The sequence below is a fragment of the Antennarius striatus genome, chromosome 19, assembly GCF_040054535.1.
Source record: "Antennarius striatus isolate MH-2024 chromosome 19, ASM4005453v1, whole genome shotgun sequence".
Classification (NCBI taxonomy): Eukaryota; Metazoa; Chordata; class Actinopteri; order Lophiiformes; family Antennariidae; genus Antennarius; species Antennarius striatus.
In genome coordinates, this window is record NC_090794.1 from 427,501 (window position 1) to 446,794 (window position 19,294).

Here is a 19,294-nt window from a genome sequence, read left to right on the forward strand (position 1 = left end):
TATGCTGTATCAGTCGCTAGGAGTCAGCTGACATCACCAGTCTCTCCTGACCAATGGGATCAATCTGTGACCAGGAAGCTGGAGGCGGGCCTGTGTAGTTCCTCTGATCCTATTGGTTGGCTCCGAGTCGAGAGGTTAGCGGATAGCCGCCAGCTAACCCTGTTACCTGAGCGCTACCGTCACCTTCTGACCCTACTTCCTGTTTGCGGCGCAGCGACAGGCGACCTGAGGTTAACCCCCGAACAGGAGGAGTGACCCCTGACCCGCCCACACCGTGATAGGAGGGTGGGGGGCTCGGTCTGTCGTGGGGGGGTCGTGGGGTTGGTACCAAGCAGCAGCGCTGACTTAGGTTGAGTCCTGTGCTGACACACAGCAGGTTCTGATCGGGAATCAATCAGCACTGATCAGGATTCTTCAATCAGGTTTGGCTGCTAATAATGATCAATATTACTGGAGGATTTGTGCTGATCGTCTGATTAGAGAATGCTGATCAATAAGGTGATCAATCAGAAAGGAGTGACGGAGTTCTACCCACCGGGCCAGAAGTTCTGTCATCTCCCGCGCCATCTCCTCCCTGAAAGACGTCCAATCACGTTACCACGGAAACAGGAAGTTACCGACAGTTACAGGAAGTTAACAACGTAAAGTTTACAGGAAGTTAACAACGTAAAGTTTACAGGAAGTTAACAACGTAAAGTTTACACGAAGTTACCGCAGACCACAGGAAGTCCTCTGAAGGTTCTTCAAACAGAACCAGAACCTTCTAACGGGTCACTGTGTTTGAGTCTTAATTTTTATGTTACATAAATATTATTTTTATGTTACATATACTGTATATTATAGAGGTAGGCGGGGCTGGCCTGGGCGGGGCGGGAACCAGAACCTGTCTGCTCAGCCCCTCAGGGGGGGGGGGGGGACCTACATGGTCAGGGCCTTTGTGGGTCCAGCAGCGCTGTGGAGAGAGGAGACGATTAGATGACGAAGAGCAGGAGGAAGACGATCTGATTGGTTCTTCGTCCGATCAGAGGATCCATCAGGACGTAATCTGATTACACTGAGACTCAGGATTCATCACTGGATGGATTCAGATCAAATGTTTTGGAGTTTAAATCAAGGTTTGATATTTTTTTGGATCTAGTTTTGATCACATTGTGTCAACCAGAATAAACCGGCTTCTCATTGGTGGAGAGCAGCTGTCAGCTGGCAGAGTGTTACAGCATGCAGGGCTCGTTAGGGTCAGAGGTCAGAGAGTGTGAAGGTTCAGTGGGCGGAGTCTTACGCTGCTCTCTCTGGAGACGACGGGACTGACGAGTCGTTACTGGGAGGAAGAAAATAGACAGGAAAGAGTTAAAGATGGGCCAGAACCAGGGGGTGGGTCCAAAGAGGAAGGGGCGTTTCCCCCGCCCCAGACCGGCTGCAGGTGTATGGGGTCAGGTCCCACAGTGTTAACGCTCCTGTCGTTAGAACCCGGAGGTTCTGAGACCAGAACAGAGAGAAACACAGAAAAAGGCCTGAAACCGGATCAGCAGAACCAGATCAGCAGAACCAGATCAGCAGAACCGGATCAGCAGAACCGGATCAGCAGAACCGGATCAGCAGAACCGGATCAGCAGAACCATGACTTGCAATTTGTTTTAAGGATCTGTTCATCTCCATTGGTCCATTGTACGAGACCGACCCGGATCCAGATCTAGACTCACATTTCTGCAGTGGACAGGATGGTGGAGGTGTTACGGGTGGAGGTTTAATGGGTGGAGATGTTACGGGATGAGGTGTTCCAGGAAGTGTAATGGGTGGAGGTGTTACAGGTGGAGGTGTAACGGGTGGAGGTGTAACGGGTGGAGGTCTAACGGGTGGAGGTGTTCCGGGGGGAGGTGTAATGGGTGGTAACGGGTGGAGGTGTAACGGGTGGAAGTGTTACGGGTGGAAGTATAACGGGTGGAGGCGTTACCTGCGCAGCCCCGAGTCGTTCAGCCCCTCCTCGGGGATAAGCTCCGCCTCGCTGGCGGCGATCCTCAGGGCGAGCTCTCGGTCCCGCCTCTCCTGCTCCAGGACGGCCTGACGGGACGCCTCCTCCTCCCGCTCCACCTGCAGCTGCAGCTCCATCTCCTCCTAGGGGCGGGGACAGGTGGGGAGGGGCGGGGACAGGTGAGCCGCAAACAGATCGAGTACGACCAATTGGAGGACACATCACTACACCGCCTCCAGTGACATCATCCATCACTTCCTGCAGCATTAAATATGGACCCGCCCCTTCGTCCAGGTCGACACCCAATGGGAGACGGTCGCTCGTCCAGCTATCTGCTAAAGCTAACGTCACTGCTAACGGCTAACATGACGATCAACCCCCCCACACCTGACCCACCTGTATCCTCTTCTCCTCCTCCTCCCTCCTCTTCCTCTCCTCCTCTTCCTGCTTCCTCTTCATCTCCATCTCCGCTTTCCTGATGGAGAAAAAATCAGACGAGTGAACGAGGCTTTATAACACCCTGTAGGCTTTATAACACCCTGAAGGGTTTATAACACCTGTAGGCTTTATAACAACTGTAGGGTTTATAACACTATCATTCTCTATAAACCTACGATGCTTTATAACATCCTATGTTTTATAACACTCTCTAACACTATAACACTGCAATGCTTCATTACATTGCCCTACGCTCAAAAATGCTTCATAATGCTTTATAACGGTCACATATGCTCCATAATGCTTCATAATGCTTTATAACGGTGACATATGCTCCATAATGCTTCAGAATGCTTTATAATCGTGCACAGTGCTGCTGCACGTCAGGACTAATGAGGTCGTTAGCCTATGATGATTGGACGAATCGTTTGGCCGTTAATAAAATGTTCCTGTGACGGCGGCCGATGAATCGTTCATGAATTATTAACAGAACAAAACCGTTAACGGGAGGAACCGTCTGAGCCTGAACACACCAGCAGCTGCTACCAGCGGCTAATGCTACCAGCGGCTAATGCTACCAGTGGCTACCTGCTAGCAGTGGCTACAGGTACCAGTGGCCACCTGCTAGCAGTGGCTACCTGCTAGCAGTGGCCACCTGCTAGCAGCTACAGAAGCCTCCACACTCACAGGCGCCGCTCCTCCTCCTCCTGCAGGCGGCGCTGCTCCTCCTCCTCCCTCCTCTGCCTCTCCCGCTCCATCTCCTCCTGGATTCGCCGGAGCCGCTCCCGCTCCTCCTCCTCCTTCTTCTTGTTCTGCATGGCGGTCAGCAGCTGCTCTGATTGGCTCACCAGGGCCCGGAACTCGTAGTCGATGTCGATCCGGGTCATGTGGGTGTTCTGGCAGGAACAGGGGGCAGAGCCACTTAAATAATCCAGAACCCACGGCGTCTGGACGCTACTTTCTGTTTGAAACAATCTGTACACACCTCACACACACCTCACACACACACACACACACACCTTGATCTTCAGCATTAGCACGTCGATGGCGGTCTCCAGGTCCTGCACCTGCCGGCTCATCTCCTGCTTGCCCTCCTTCAGCCCCCCCACCACCTCGTTGAAGCGGTCCATCCGGTTCTTCAGGTTCCTCACCTTCACCAGCCCGTCAATACTGGGGGGCACACCACTACATTACCCACAATGCATTGCTCCTCACACCAGGTCCATCCCCATCTATTTAAACATCATCCACATATTTATAAAGGGTTCACCTGTAGAAGGTGTAGTTTAGTATCAGGTGTAGTTTAGTTCCAGGTGTGGTTTAGTACCAGGTGTAGTTTAGTATCAGGTGTAGTTTAGTTACAGGTGTAGTTTAGTATCAGGTGTAGTTTAGTATCAGGTGTATTTTAGTATCAGGTGTAGTTTAGTTCCAGGTGTGGTTTAGTACCAGGTGTAGTTTAGTAACAGGTGTAGTTTAGTATCAGGTGTAGTTTAGTATCAGGTGTAGTTTAGTATCAGGTGTGGTTTAGTATCAGGTGTAGTTTAGTATCAGGTTTAGTTTAGTATCAGGTGTGGTTTAGAATCAGGTGTAGTTTAGTATCAGGTGTGGTTTAGTATCAGGTGTAGTTTAGTATCAGGTGTAGTTTAGTATCAGGTGTATTTTAGTATCAGGTGTAGTTTAGTATCAGGTTTAGTTTAGTATCAGGTGTAGTTTAGTATCAGGTGTAGTTTAGTATCAGGTGTAGTTTAGTATCAGGTGAAGTTTAGTATCAGGTGTAGTTTAGTATCAGGTGTAGTTTAGTATCAGGTGTAGTTTAGTATCAGGTGTATTTTAGTATCAGGTGTAGTTTAGTATCAGGTGTGGTTTAGTATCAGGTATAGTTTAGTATCAGGTGTAGTTTAGTAACAGGTGTATTTTAGTATCAGGTGTAGTTTAGTAACAGGTGTGGTTTAGTATCAGGTGTATTTTAGTATCAGGTGTAGTTTAGTGTCAGGTGTAGTTTAGTAACAGGTGTGGTTTAGTATCAGGTGTAGTTTATATTCTCAGTGATACACAAGCAGCATGTTTCACCCCCCCTCAGCCCCTCCCAGGCTGTTATTTACGGTGACGGCTGGAGGTGGTGAGCAGCTGAACGTGTCACCAGGTGTGTTTGTGTGACACTGCTGGGCTGTAAAAGAGGAACTTAATGAAGAAGAGGAGGAGGAGAGGAGGAAGGAGAGCGGGGGGGAGATTAATGTTGGGGGGCAGCAGGAGGGAGAAGAAGAAGAAGACCAGTGACAGGTGCAGAGAAGAGGGAGTGGAGGAAGAGGAAGAGGAGAGGAAGAGGTACCCACCGGGGCTTGTGTTTCCTCCTGCAGAGCCACATCCGGACCGTCTTCTGCATCATGATGCAGGCACCGGCTCGGTACAGGATCTTGTTCTTCACTGCAGCAGACAGGAAGTGATGTCACATGATGGAGACGCATCAGTACGGGGACACACACACACACCCTCACACACACACTCACGTTTGACCACTGACAGGGAGCCCCACTGGACCTTCTTCCAGCGGCTGTGGATCAACCACTTGTTGACTTTCTTCACCAGCGCCGCCAGGTGGTCGGGGTCCGACTTCATGATCTGATCGAACTCTGCGAACTGAAGCAGGGGGCGGAGCCAGTCAGCAGGGGGGCGGAGCCAGTCAGCAGGGGGGCGGGGTTTAAATGAGTCCTTTCCCCTTCAGGTATTCTAACTAGTCTCCAGGTGTTTTAACTACTCTTGATGTGTATTAACTAGTCCTTTCCAGGTTAACTAACTAGTCCTTTCCATGTTAACTAACTAGTCCTCTCCATGTCAACTAACTAGTCCTTAACCAGTTAACCGGTCTCACCTTCCCGGGCCTGAAGAACACTTTGGTCAGACCGAACTTGTAGTCGCGGTCGTCGAGGCCGAGCGCTTTGAACAGAGCCTGAAACACAGAGGCTGGTGAGGAGGAGGAAGGGTTAACGGGGCGGGGCCGAGGGGGCGGGGCCAACCTTGCAGAAGAGGCGGGGGTCGAGGCGGGTGAGCTTGGGGGGCATGTACTTCTGGTACATGTTGTAGAGCTCGTGGAAGGGAGCCCTGGAGGGGAAGCCCCCCTGCATCAGGTCCAGGACCGACACCATCCCTGAGGAATCACAGAAGAAGAGCTGGTGACATCATCACGCCGTCTGGCAGCTGATTGGACCTCAGCGCCACATAGTTATAGTGGGCCACCCCAGTCTGGAGGGGTCACAGCCCCCATCTGGTTTAAGGAACAGATAACGGTTTAAAGCCCAGAGAGAGATTACAGGAAGTGAGGTCACGGAGGCCTCTGATTGGACGAGAACAAACCCACTATCTGCAGGTCACAGAGCTTTAGAGCTGATTAATTCGTCTGCCCAGCGGGTCGAGGACGGCCCCCGGGTCACAAGTCCAGAACCGGAGGGGGCGGGGCCACGCTAGCATACCAAAGCTATTTAAATCAATCCAGTAGAGTAGCATCTGTAGATGCTAAGCTAGCGTTAAGATTTGAACGTCACATACGCAACAAGTACAGACGGTTGATTGGCCGCCGCCAGACAGGAAGTGACATCACGGGACAGAGGCAGGGCTGACCTGAACACTGCAGCTGGGACAGGATCTGAGCGCCTTCAAACTGGTGGCTGACCATCTTCAGGTTGGGTTTGATGCAGCGCACAAAGCTGGAGCCCTGGGGGGCGGGGCACGGGCGGGGCAACAGGAGGGACACAGCCAATCACAAGTTAGTGACATCATCACGGTCACGTGACGGCATGATGCTGCAGGACACTGACCGTACTGCGAAGCTTCTCCAGGAGGATGTTCAGCTGCGTCTGCAGACACACACAATAAGTAAACAACAGGTAAACAACCAACAAGTAAAAAAAACAACAGGTAAACAACCAACAAGTAAAAAAACAACAGGTAAACAACCAACAAGTAAAAAAACAACAGGTAAACAACCAACAAGTAAAAAACAACAGGTAAACAACAAGTAAAAAAACAACAGGTAAACAACCAACAAGTAAAAAACAACAGGTAAACAACAAGTAAAAAAACAACAGGTAAACAACCAACAAGTAAAAAACAACAGGTAAACAACAAGTAAAAAAACAACAGGTAAACAACCAACAAGTAAAAAACAACAGGTAAACAAACACCAACATGTATACAACCAACCAAACCACCATCATCATCATCATTATCATCATCATCATCATCGCAGTCATGCATACAGGCAGTATGCATGACCACTTCCTACTGTCTCCAGTTAGCGATGCTACGCTAACGACGCTGCGGCCCACACCTCATTAATAAACATCCACCTGCGTGGAGGACAGCAGGTCGTGTTGAACAACTGTCACACAGCCTCTCAGGCACCCCCCCAACCTCCACCCCCCCAAAAGATGCTGCAAGCAGCGATTCTGAGGCGTCATAAATCACTGTCACGTTAACCGTCAGGTCGCTGTCATCAGCACCGCCCAGTACCGACGCAGCGGAGCTCAGCAGAAAGCATCAGGACTACAACCTGGACCAGAACCAGGGCCAGAACCAGAATCAGAACCTGTGGATCCAGGTGGTTTCAGAGGTCCTGGTCCTCAGCCTCACCTTGAACTTGTTCCCCACGCTGATGAAGCTCAGTTTCCCCGCCTTCTGCCTGGCGTCCCTGCTGCTGTTGGCGTTCTCAAACAGCTCCCTGACGAAGGCGTCTCTGGACTCGCTGACCAGGACCTCCAGCGACAGGTGCAGCGCGTCGTTGTTCTTCTCCACAAACTTGGTCTGCGAGGAGAACACAGGAGGGCTCAGTGCTAACAGCGCTAACAGCGCTAACAGCAGCGACCGCGCCGTGACGTCACAGAGGACAGGAAGTGGACGCACCGTCTCGTAGCAGACGGCGCCGGCGAAGTGTCTGATGATGAAGCCCTCGTCGTCCCTCACGTTCCTGTGGACGGCCAGCTTGGACTTCCTGGGGATCTGAGGACACGACAACCACACGCTAACCCCACCCGCACACGGTACGGTATGCTAACGCTAGCGTGCGTGGCACTGTGACTCACGGTGAGGCGGAAGTGCTCCTTGTGTTTGCTGTGCACGGCGTCGGTGAAGTGCTGGTCGCTGGGCTGGGGGAGGCGGTTCTCCTCATCCAGGATGTCAAGGATCCCCAGGAGCTTGGCCTCCACCAGGTCTGTGGCGCAGGACAGCGTTAGCATTAGCAGCACCTGAAGCCGCGTGGGCCAATCAGAGCCACTCTGGTGGGTGTGTCGGCGAGCCTCTGGGGCAAAGGTTAGGACACGCCCACCAGAGAGGTCCAGCACCATGTCCAGAACCTCCAGGTCCCAAGTTGAGTCCCAAGTAGAATTCCAAGTTGAGTCCCAAATCGAGTTCCAAGTCGAGTCTCAAGTTGAGTCTCAAGTTGAGTCCCAAGTCCAGTCCCAAGTCGAGTGTCCAGTTGAGTCCCAAGTCCAGTCCTAAGTCGAGTCCTTAGTCGAGTCCCAAATGGAGTCCCAAGTCGAGTCTCAAGTTGAGTCTCAAGTTGAGTCCCAAATGGAGTCCCAAGTCGAGTCCCAAGTTGAGTCCCAAATGGAGTCCCAAATGGAGTCCCAAGTCGAGTCTCAAGTTGAGTCCCAAATGGAGTCCCAAATGGAGTCCCAAGTCGAGTCTCAAGTCGAGTCCTTAGTCGAGTCCCAAATGGAGTCCCAAGTCGAGTCTCAAGTTGAGTCCTTAGTCGAGTCCCAAGTCGAGTCTCAAGTTGAGTCCTTAGTCGAGTCCCAAATGGAATCCCAAGTCGAGTCCTAAGTCGAGTCCTAAGTCGAGTCCCAAATTGAGTCCTGAGTGGAATCCCAAGTTGAGCACTTAAGGTCCCGAAGTCCCATCAGAGTCCATCTAGTCCCAGCCTGGCAGTGGGGTTCACTCCATACATGTGATCCCACAGATCTACACGCTGCAGGTGTGTTCACTCACAGTCCAACAGGACATGGAAAAGACAATTGAGTCACGGCTCCGACCAGAACCTGACCTCTGGACCAGAACCTGACCTCTGGACCAGAACCTGACCTCTAGACCAGAACCTGACCTTTGGACCAGAATCTGACCTCTGGACCAGAACCTGACCTCTGGACCTGGACCTGACCTCTGGACCAGAACCTGACCTCTGGACCAGAACCTGACCTCTGGACCAGAACCTGACCTCTGGACCAGGACCTTCTGCGTCAGTCACACAGAAGTCAAACGTTCTCTTTTAGCAGAGGAACCTGAACACCCCCCCCGCTCTGAGAACGTGGCGGGGCCGGTGGGCGGGGCTTCTCACCGATGCAGTCCTGATTATCAACATAGTGGACCTCGTTGACCCCCAGCCCCTCCCTCTGGTACAGCTCCTGCTCCTGGAACACAAAGCAGAAGGTCTGATGGAACCAGAGAGGACGTCACTGAACAACCCCCTGGAAGGTCAGAGGTCGTGCGTGGTGTTTGGGGGCAGGGCCAGTGGGCGGGGCTCACCTCCTTCAGGATGCGCTCGTTGAAGAACTGCTGCAGCTTCTCGTTGCAGTAGTTGATGCAGAACTGCTCGAAGCTGTTGTGTTCAAAGTACTCTGTAAAACAAACACCGCTAGCGGTCACGACTGATGATGTCACGGAAGGACACCTAGCCCCTCCCCCTGGCGACACAGCAGGACATTTTTATTTTTGACCAATATTCAGGAAGTTCTGATGCAAAATACGACAAGATGCAGAGACCCTATAGAGCTAGCATGTAGCCACTAGCCATGATGGTAGCTGCTAGCGCCACTAGCGGCTACATTCTAGCTCTGTATTTAGCCTCGCTGAAGTGGCTCAGAGTGAAGAAGAGGATGACGAAGAAGATGCGGGACTCTTTTCCGGAACCGTTCCACGGAGCTAACGTGGAGCGTTTCCATGACGACGGGGCCACCAACCGAAGCCGGCGATGTCGAGCACGCCGATGAAGTTAGCCGACGTCTGGAAGGGGAAGCACTGGTTCACCCGGGTCACCACGTGGTCGAACAGCCGGCTGTACACCGCCTTCGCCAGCGCGTCCCGGGCGTTGTTGGCCTGCTCCACCTTCAGCGGCACCCTGGGAAAACAGCCACAGCTTAGCATTGTAGTCGTTCACGTTCACCTGCTCCAGGTGGATGGGTGTGGCTTTGAGTGCAGAACATCAGACTGAAAGAATGGAACGCTAGAACCTGATTGGTTGTCCATACCGATGCCTGTCGACCAATCAGACACCCCTGAACACCTGAAGATAAACCCCCCCACCCTGATGGCGGTTTTTAAACTGTTGCTATATATGTGTGACATACACACCCAACTATATGGCCTGACCAATCAGCTCACTCCTCTGTCCTGATTGGTCCATCCACGTCATACTGGACCGCCTACTGGCTGCTGCAGCCTGTGCTAACCGCTGACACACTGCTAACCTCAGTACGAATAAAGAACCGCCCACATTGACCCCAGTTCACCCCTGCCATTAATCACAGCACGCCGCCACCGTCTGCCCCCCCCCCGGGGTAACGGATGATGTAACCCCTCGCCGCTCCTCGCTAAAAGCCTCCTGACAGCGACGTCCTTAAACTCTGTTGACAACTTGCAGCCTCATTAGCATTTAGCGGTTATTAGCTTGAGCCGTGTCGCCGCGCGGCTCCAGTCTGTTAGCGGTGTGACTCCAGCGAGGAGCCGATCAGTTCAGCGTGATTGGAAATAATCGATCAGGTCTGGGGACCGGCGCTCCTGTTCATGGACTCAGGAGGAAACTTCTGGGTCGAAGAACATTAGCACGCTAACGAACACGTCAATGACAGCCAATCAGACGAGCTCCTTCCTGAACAGGACTTGGCGGGCTGACAGTCAGGCCTGGATCAGCGCTGCAGCTAACACTAGCATGTCTGCAGTCCACTCCCATCGTCAAGCAGCCAATCAGCATAACTTAGAAACACTCAGAAGGGTGTGTGTGTGTGTGTGTGTGTGTGTGTGTGTGTGTGTGTGTGCCTTACCTGATGACAGTGCCTTTGGCGCCCCCTGCTGTGGTCAGCATCACCCTGCTGGTCAGGCTGACCCTCAGGTCCTCCTCCTCCAGACCCAGCAGCTCAGCGCAGACCTCCAGCGTCTGACCTGATTGGTTCCTGATGGTGCAGCCGCCTGCAAGACGACACCCAGGGTCACCGTGAGCACGGGTCAGTCAGACCCGTTCACACGTCAGAAGTCAGCTAACCAATATCAACAAACACATCCTCAGAGGGCGGGGTCCTGCTGCTGATGGTCATCTGATCACCATGAGGTGAAGGGGTGGAGAATGCTCTTGGCTCCGCCCCTTCACGTCGACATCAGCCCCACCTTGACCCGACCGAACGCTGACCGGCACTTCCTGCTGTGAACACGCCTCTGATCGATGGCGGCGATCAATAGCGATCGATACCTCCTGAGAGCTCTGTGGGCGGACCAGGAAGCCCCGCCCCCCTATGGGGTGATGGAGCCTCCTTTCCTCCAGCTGAACTTCCTGTTCTGACGCCCGGTTCCGTCGCCGTGCGGGTACTTCCTGTCACACGGCGGCAGCGCTCCATCAGCTGTGACGGATGAGTCGTGTCGGCGTTGGTCTGTGATTACATCGGGACACATCCATCTCGCCGCCAGGCGGGCTCCCGGGGGGCGGGGGCTGTCCTGATCCCGTCCGTCACGGCGGTGCGTTTGATGGATGTCGGTAATTCTCAGCGTCGCCAGCGCCGCTTGAGTCCAATTAAAGGCCGCGTCTCAGTGACATCACATGCCTCGCCGCTTCCCGGCTCCGCCCCCTCGTTCAGCAGGGGGGGCCTGTTTCCAAACAGGCTAACATCTGTTAGCTTATCCAATGGGATTACCTGGATGCTAACATCTTTAACAGGCTAAAATGAGCTTTGCTAAAAAAAACACCAAGACATTTTTCAGAAGGCTAGCATCACTGTTAGCATCTCCTTCAGGTTAGCATTGATGCAGCTTTTATACTGATGCTAGCTCCTCAGGCTAATGGTAGCGTGACCTTCCACTCTAATACCAGTAAATTGGGATCTTTGATGTTCATAGCGTTAGCTTCACAAACAGGCTAACACTGTTAGCTTCTCCAGCCATCTCTGGGGTCTGTCTGATGTTAGCTTCTCCAAAGACATAGCATTGTTAGCTTTTTTTAAATAAGATCAATGTATGTAAAAGTGACATTAGCCTTTCCAATAGGCTAACTCTATTAGCATTGGCAGCTAACCAAAGTCAGCTTCTCAAGCAGGCTAACGCTAGCATTAGCTGTAGTTAGCTTCCCCAGATGTCAGGCAGCATGAGTGTTAGCATCGTTAGCCTGTCCAGCAGGCTAGTGAGGGGGCGTGGCCTCACCTGAGGTGCTCCCCGCCTCCTCGAAGTCGATGTTGCCCAGGTGCAGCACCCCCGCCACCACGCGGAACAGGTCCCGCTTCTCGCCGTCATCCAATCCGATCTTCTTCATGGCGTCGCACATCCGGGTGTAGTCGCCCAGGTCGTCCAGCAGGGGGTCCCTCAGGGCGCCGCCCTTCAGGTGCTGGGGGGCATAGGGGGGAGGAGTTACTGAGCCGTTTCCACTGAGGGATTATGGGTAACTGTTGGGTGTATGTGAATTGTGATTTATTAGCTCCGCCCCCTGAACAACTGCAGCTGTCTGATTGGCTGGATTGAGGGTGAACTCGATCAGAGGGAACGGTCCGTGACTCCGCTTCTGAAGCCCCTCCTTCTTTTGCTCTGTTAGCCTCACAGCTAACACGGCTAGCAGGACGGATGGGGGACGGTTGAAGGTCCTCCTCCAGAGGACCAGAGGAGGTGACAGGAGGAGGAGGAGCGACTCAATCTGACTCTAATCTGGAGCTAATCCAGGGTTAAGGAGGCGATAATGAGATCTAGCAAAGCCCTTCATCAGATGACCCGCGGGGCCACGGCGCCCCCCCCAGCTCCCACTCTGATGACTGAGGAGGAGGAGACGTTCTGCCGAGGGAACAAACCATGACGACCTGCAGCCTCCAATCATCTGAGAAGAAACCTGACAGCCAATCAGGACGCAGGACACTCATCTGACTGGGATGCACCCCCCACCCGCCTGGCCCCCCCATACAGTGGATTCCTCCACCGGTTAACCTGAGAATAAAACCAGTTTAAGCAGGACTCAGGCTGGAGCAGGGGGGTGGAGTCAGGCTGCGGTGGGGGGGTGGAGTCAGGCTGCGGTGGGGGGCGGGGTCAGTGTGTTACCTCGGGGCTCTTGCGGTTCTGGGGGATGCGCTGGTCCGTCTCCTTGGTGGCGAAGAAGCGAGTGCAACCCCTGTTCAGGTACTGGAAGACAGGAAACACAGAATCACGTCACCCTCTGGACCGGAACCGACCCATCAGAACCCCATCAGAAGCTGATCAGAACCACATCAGAACCCCATCAGAACACGATCAGAACCCCATCAGAACAAGATCAGAACCCCATCAGAACCCCATCATAACCTGATCAGAACCCCATCAGAACACGATCAGGACCCCATCAGAAGCTGATCAGAACCCCATCAGAACCCCATCAGAACACGATCAGAACCCCATCAGAACCCCATCAGAACCTGATCAGAACCCCATCAGAACCTGATCAGAACCCCATCAGAACCCCATCAGAACCTCATCAGAACCCCATCAGAACCCCATCAGAACCCCATCAGAACCTGATCAGAACCCGATCAGAACCTGATCAGAACCTGATGAGAGCATGATCAGAACCTGATCAGAACATGATCAGAATCTCATCAGAACCCCATCAGAACCTGATCAGAAGCTGATCAGAACCCCATCAGAACCTGATCAGAAGCTGATCAGAACCCCATCAGAACCTGATCAGAACCTGATGAGAACATTATCAGAACCTGATCAGAACCTGATCAGAAGCTGATCAGAACCCCATCAGAACCTGATCAGAACCCCATCAGAACCTGATCAGAACAAAGTCAACCCTTGTTTGTGTGTCTCTCCCAGGAACCAATCACTGGGCCCGGTCATGTGTGGGGGCGTGGCCCTGGACGTGGTTCTGCTGGGCTTGTGGTTCTGACCATCTGGAGCCCCGGAGGGAGCAGATGGACAGAAACAGAACCGCTCCATCGGGGGGGTGAAGGGGGCCACAGCGCCCCCCTTCACCCCCCCTCTACATCCTTTATCCTACTGACTGACGGGAGCCGATCGCTGATCAATAACTCTGATGGACAGCTGTGACCTCATCAGGAACACTCATAATGGTGGTAGATATCAGCCCCACCCCCGGGGCGTCGAGGATGGGGGGAGGTTTGGCTGGTTACCGTGGAAACGGATCCCCGCATTGATACGTCGTTTAAATTCCCCCAGACAGGAAACGACTCCCCCCCCCCACATCAAACGCTCCCGGTCACTGCTCCGGGTAATCTGATTACTCCTCAGGTAAGACGTCCTGATCGACCCTGAACGCACCCCCCACCCCCCCTAAGGAAACGCAATATAAGGACTCCATCACGAGCGCTGAGTCGCAGCTCCAACACCATCAGCACTGAATCTCCTTTATTGGCCCGGGGGGGGGGCAAGTTCTGGATGTATGGGGCCATTAGGGGGGGGGGGGGCAATAAGCTACAGCAGGACACGGGGGGGAGTCGGGGAATGACGCAGGTGAGTGAAGAACGACCATGGTGACTCAGCGATTCTCCCTCAACAACCAGGAGGCGTGGCCAAGGGTCGCCACGCCCACAGCGACTCAGCAACAACAGGTGAGTCCAGTCAGCTGACCACACCTCCATGGTGAACCCTGACCCAAAGCAGCAGGTTCACGAGGTGAAACAGTCCAGGTTCACGTAGTGAAACAGTCCAGGTTCACACAGTGAAACAGTCCAGGTTCACACAGTGAAACAGTCCAGGTTCACACAGTGAAACAGTCCAGGTTCACACGGTGAAACAGTCCAGGTTCACACAGTGAAACAGTCCAGGTTCACACAGGGAAACAGTCCAGGTTCACACAGTGAAACAGTCCAGGTTCACACGGTGAAACAGTCCAGGTTCACACAGGGAAACAGTCCAGGTTCACACAGTGAAACAGTCCAGGTTCACGAGGTGAAACAGTCCAGGTTCACACAGTGAAACAGTCCAGGTTCACACAGGGAAACAGTCCAGGTTCACACAGTGAAACAGTCCAGGTTCACACGGTGAAACAGTCCAGGTTCACGCAGTGAAACAGTCCAGGTTCACACAGTGAAACAGTCCAGGTTCACACAGTGAAACAGTCCAGGTTCACGCAGGGAAACAGTCCAGGTTCACGCAGGGAAACAGTCCAGGTTCACACAGTGAAACAGTCCAGGTTCACACAGTGAAACAGTCCAGGTTCACACAGTGAAACAGTCCAGGTTCACACAGTGAAACAGTCCAGGTTCACACAGTGAAACAGTCCAGGTTCACGAGGTGAAACAGTCCAGGTTCACACAGTGAAACAGTCCAGGTTCACGCAGTGAAACAGTCCAGGTTCACACAGTGAAACAGTCCAGGTTCACACAGTGAAACAGTCCAGGTTCACACAGTGAAACAGTCCAGGTTCACGAGGTGAAACAGTCCAGGTTCACACAGTGAAACAGTCCAGGTTCACACAGTGAAACAGTCCAGGTTCACGCAGTGAAACAGTCCAGGTTCACACAGTGAAACAGTCCAGGTTCACACGGTGAAACAGTCCAGGTTCACACAGTGAAACAGTCCAGGTTCACGAGGTGAAACAGTCCAGGTTCACACAGTGAAACAGTCCAGGTTCACACAGTGAAACAGTCCAGGTTCACACAGTGAAACAGTCCAGGTTCACACAGGGAAACAGCCCCCCCATACACACTCTTTAACACAGAGCCCATCAGCTGATGGGATCCATCAGCCCCCCCCCAGCCGTACCCTGAAGGTGTCTGGGGGCCCCAGGTGGAGGCGGAGCCTGGCGTCCTCGGGGGCCCCGGCACACAACCGGTAGAAGATGTGGTAGTTCCTCTCCTCGGGCCCCTGCCTGCAGATCCTGGACTTCTCCAGCAGGTAGTGGGACACGAACCCCCCCACCACAGCGTTCTGCCCACACAGACGGCGGTTAGTCAGGGTCAGCTGACGCTACAACCGGAGCATAGCCCCGCCCCTTGGGGGCGTGTCTGCTCACACCTTCTCACTGAAGTGGATCTCCACAAACTTCCCGAAGCGGCTGCTGTTGTTGTTCCGGACCGTCTTAGCGTTCCCGAAGGCCTCCAGCAACGGATTGGCTGTGGGAGGGGGCAGAGGTCAGGGTTCAGGGGACACAGGTCAGACCCCCTGGAGGACATGCCCGCCCCGTGTGCTGACCTCACCTTCTACGATCCTCTCGTCGATGTCCTGCCCCGTCCCGTAGGAGGTGGTCAGGTACCTGCCAGACAAGACAGGGGGCGTTAGTGAGGGGGCGGGGCCTGGTCTGGGGTCAGCTGCAGGGGTCGTCTCTTGTACCTCTGATGTGTTGCAAAAAGTTTAACCAAATGGGCGGCGCCCCCACCTGAGCACAAATTTGGTGTTCTCCGTCTTGCCGGCGCCGGACTCCCCCGACACGATGATGGACTGACTCAGCTTAAGGACCTTCATGTCCCGGTACGCCTTATCAGCTGACACACACACACACACACACACACACACACACACACACACACACACACACACACACACACACAGGTGAGAACCCTGACCCCTGACCCCCGTGAGGCTGCAGAAACATCTGGACTTCATGAGGTGTTCAGCTGCCGTGGGATTTCTGAGCACCTGCTGCCCCCTGCTGGACGGACCCGTCCCTCACACCCCATCAGGACAGGATGTTGGGATCCAGAGGTCACATGACCAGGTGCTTGAATCCAGTCAGGATTCAAACACTTCCACCAAACAGGGTTGGGTCCAGATCCAGATCCAGATCCAGATCCAGATCCGAATCTAGATCAAAATCCAGATCCGGATTTTAATCTAGATTTTAATCTGTCTGCAGGAACATTTGCAAATATTAAATTAATAATCCTAATAAAAGTGCAGGTTCTGGAGGGGGGGGGGGGGGGGGCTTTAAAGAGGTGGAGCCTGTTCCCACATGACGAGGATCATAAACGTTCCGTGTTCTGTCTCTTCTGCCCCCAGAGGAGAAACTGAGAACTGCATGGAGGTTTCTCCTAACAGGACGCGACGAGGATGAACTGGTTAAACCCCTGGGGGGGCACATGCCTCGGGAGGCGGTCCTGGACTCACCGATGGCGTAGACATGCGGCGGCAGCGTCCCCAGCGAGCGCCCCCGGTACTGCCTGATGGTCTCGGGCGCGTACAGCTTGGGGATGTCGTAGTACGGGTTGACGGCGATCAGGATGTTGGCCACAAACGTCTGGAGGAGCGGAGCCCGAGACACAACAACAAACAACAAACAACCTGAGTCTGGTTTAATTTAACGGGTTGACTTTAACACCCGCGGTGCACTGGCGTCGTGCCCGGAGTGTCCCCCGCCTCACGCCCTATGCTGCCGAGATAGGCTCCGGCTCCCCGTGACCCGGTACGGCGGATGCAGCGGTGGTGATCTGAAGATGACTGACTGACTTTAACATTGAGCTGCAGTTCCTCCTCTGGCCACCAGAGGTCAGCAGGATCCACTGCACACACCTGTGGAGTCACCTGAGCCACTCACACCACTATCAATCCCTCATGAGCTACGCTAACGATCGCTAACGATCGGTCGTCCATCAGGACAGGTCAGAGGTCAGGGGTCAGAGGTCAGCACTCACGTAAATCTTGTCCTTGCTGTATCGGACCCTGACGTTGTTAAGCAGCGTGGCTTCGTTCAGGTACATCAGGGAACCTGTGACACAACATCGCCATGACGACAGACACCAGACACAACAGTAACGACTGACAGGTGGGAGCGAAATGGAACGCGGCCTCACAGTTGTCCTCCACGTGTTTGTTCACGTCGTCCTCCGCCGGGAACACCTGGTTCACCGCCGCCAGGAACGTCTGCAAAGGAGACGAGACGGGGGGGTCGTCAGAGGTGTGGTTCCCACAGGCCCCGCCCAGCCCCCAGCAGGGCCCCCCACCGGCGTTGACATGACAACGTTCTTCATGTAAAACAAAACAGACAGATAAAGAACGACAAAAGGGTTGAGGACTCCGCCCACCAACCAATCAGATTCCACTGACATCACACAACAGGAAGAGTAGCGTTCGTTCCTGTTGCTATGGTGACAAATCAGCTGAAGAGGACAGGAAACTGCTGATGGACTGAAAGATTTCAGTCAACCGCAGGAACGACTGGCAGTTTACAGGCCGTCGTCTCCACCAGGTTCCAATGAGTCACTAAAGACACAACAACAACAAACACACAAACAACAACAACCACACAAACAACAACAAACAACAATAAACACACAAACAACAACAAACACACAAACAACAAACACACAAACAACAATAATAAACACACAAACAACGACAAACACACAAACAACAACAATAAACACAAAAAACAACAAACACACAAACAACAAACACACAAACAACAAACACACAAACAAGAAACACACAAACAACAACAATAAACACACAAACAACAACAAACACACAAACAACAAACACACAAACAACATCAATAAACACAAAAAACAACAAACACACAAACACAAACACCATCCTCCAGACATGAACATGTGTTCTGACTTCCTGCAGGTGTTTTCTGGACCAGAATCCTGTGGTGTTCTGTCACACAACCCCCGCTGCCCCCCCCCCCATTGATCATGGCTCTGCAGCCCGGTCTGGATGGGTTCCACCACGCCGGCGCCGTGAGGAGAATCCGGAGGAGGAGGGAGGAGCTGCTCTTCCTCAGTGAGGAGGAGGAGTCCATCCCGTGAACTGGATCCACCACCGGCACAAACTGGTTCCACTGGGACAGACGGGACATTGTTCACTGGACAGGAAGTTCTGTGGACCAGTGACGCCTCAGAGGGCGGGTCGCTCCGGCTCTCCTGACCAATAGGAACAGACTTACCGGGTTCAACTGGAAGGAGCGACCCCAGTGCGACTTGGTTACCATGGAGACCAGATAGTGACACGGACGTGTGTTTGAGGGGGGGCGTCCACAGTAGAACGCCAGAGAGCAACCCCTGAGGCCTTCTGGGAAAAGACTAGCTGGATGGTTGCCAGGCTTTAGTGTTACCATGGCGACAGGCGCTCTGAGACATTAAAACTTCGCCAGGGGGCGACGCGACGGCCCCTCCAGCAGGACGGCAAGATGAGAAATGGGGAGGGGGCCCACGTTGTTGAAGCTCGGCCTGAGGAAGAGGAGGGTGTGCAGGAGGGGACGTGGCGTGATGAAGGCTCACCTTCCCCCCCCTCTTCAGCGGCTCGATGGTCAGGCTGTCGGCGCCGATGTCCACGATGGTCCCCAGCTGGAACCCGTCGGCTGGGTGGGGGGCCCACACCGGCTTCCCGTCCTCCATGGCGGCGCTCTGGAGAACCACAGAAGAAGAAGAAGAGTTCAGCGACAGCAGAAACACAACCGTCAGCTGGCTGTTGCCATGACAACCGGGTCACGCGTGATGCGTTCAGGGACACCGACCCAGAGGGCAGAAGCCATCGACCCTGACAGCGACCAGCTGATGGGTCAGGAAGCCCCCTCATCCTGACAGACAGGACTCAGGTCACAATAACTCACAGGAAGTCCCTCAATCAATGCTCCTTCAAAATAAAGGTTTTATCGTTTAGCGTCAGACAGTTTTCAGTGGGACGTCAAGATGTTTTCTCTTCCTAGCATTAGCTGCTACTAGTTGCTAACTGCTAGCTGCTACTAGCTGCTAACTGCTACTAGTTGCTAACTGC

The 19,294-nt window shown here is 53.5% G+C and overlaps 1 protein-coding gene across 5 annotated transcripts in view; it reads right to left on the reverse strand.

Annotated features, from left to right (window-relative positions):
• The window catches only part of myo6a (myosin VIa), a 28,154-nt gene that overhangs the window by 6,004 nt on the left and 2,856 nt on the right, over positions 1 to 19,294 (reverse strand). For 2 of the 5 annotated variants that reach the window (XM_068343282.1, XM_068343281.1), the window contains exons 2-31: positions 18,799 to 18,924; positions 17,368 to 17,437; positions 17,209 to 17,282; positions 16,685 to 16,814; positions 15,957 to 16,062; positions 15,778 to 15,833; positions 15,596 to 15,693; positions 15,344 to 15,508; positions 12,677 to 12,757; positions 11,798 to 11,978; positions 10,435 to 10,579; positions 9,355 to 9,512; positions 8,921 to 9,012; positions 8,733 to 8,805; positions 7,483 to 7,610; positions 7,304 to 7,399; positions 7,034 to 7,204; positions 6,220 to 6,258; positions 6,023 to 6,116; positions 5,422 to 5,552; positions 5,277 to 5,354; positions 4,915 to 5,044; positions 4,741 to 4,831; positions 3,427 to 3,577; positions 3,095 to 3,303; positions 2,366 to 2,444; positions 1,952 to 2,112; positions 1,280 to 1,318; positions 923 to 952; positions 536 to 574 (exon numbers count right to left, since the gene is read on the reverse strand). In XM_068343282.1, the coding sequence (XP_068199383.1) occupies positions 536 to 574; positions 923 to 952; positions 1,280 to 1,318; positions 1,952 to 2,112; positions 2,366 to 2,444; positions 3,095 to 3,303; positions 3,427 to 3,577; positions 4,741 to 4,831; positions 4,915 to 5,044; positions 5,277 to 5,354; positions 5,422 to 5,552; positions 6,023 to 6,116; positions 6,220 to 6,258; positions 7,034 to 7,204; positions 7,304 to 7,399; positions 7,483 to 7,610; positions 8,733 to 8,805; positions 8,921 to 9,012; positions 9,355 to 9,512; positions 10,435 to 10,579; positions 11,798 to 11,978; positions 12,677 to 12,757; positions 15,344 to 15,508; positions 15,596 to 15,693; positions 15,778 to 15,833; positions 15,957 to 16,062; positions 16,685 to 16,814; positions 17,209 to 17,282; positions 17,368 to 17,437; positions 18,799 to 18,915 (3,212 nt within the window). In that variant the 5' untranslated portion in view covers positions 18,916 to 18,924. The remainder of the gene's footprint in view (positions 1 to 535; positions 575 to 922; positions 953 to 1,279; positions 1,319 to 1,951; positions 2,113 to 2,365; positions 2,445 to 3,094; positions 3,304 to 3,426; positions 3,578 to 4,740; positions 4,832 to 4,914; positions 5,045 to 5,276; positions 5,355 to 5,421; positions 5,553 to 6,022; positions 6,117 to 6,219; positions 6,259 to 7,033; positions 7,205 to 7,303; positions 7,400 to 7,482; positions 7,611 to 8,732; positions 8,806 to 8,920; positions 9,013 to 9,354; positions 9,513 to 10,434; positions 10,580 to 11,797; positions 11,979 to 12,676; positions 12,758 to 15,343; positions 15,509 to 15,595; positions 15,694 to 15,777; positions 15,834 to 15,956; positions 16,063 to 16,684; positions 16,815 to 17,208; positions 17,283 to 17,367; positions 17,438 to 18,798; positions 18,925 to 19,294) is intronic. The other 3 variants (XM_068343285.1, XM_068343284.1, XM_068343283.1) reach the window with 2 other exon arrangements.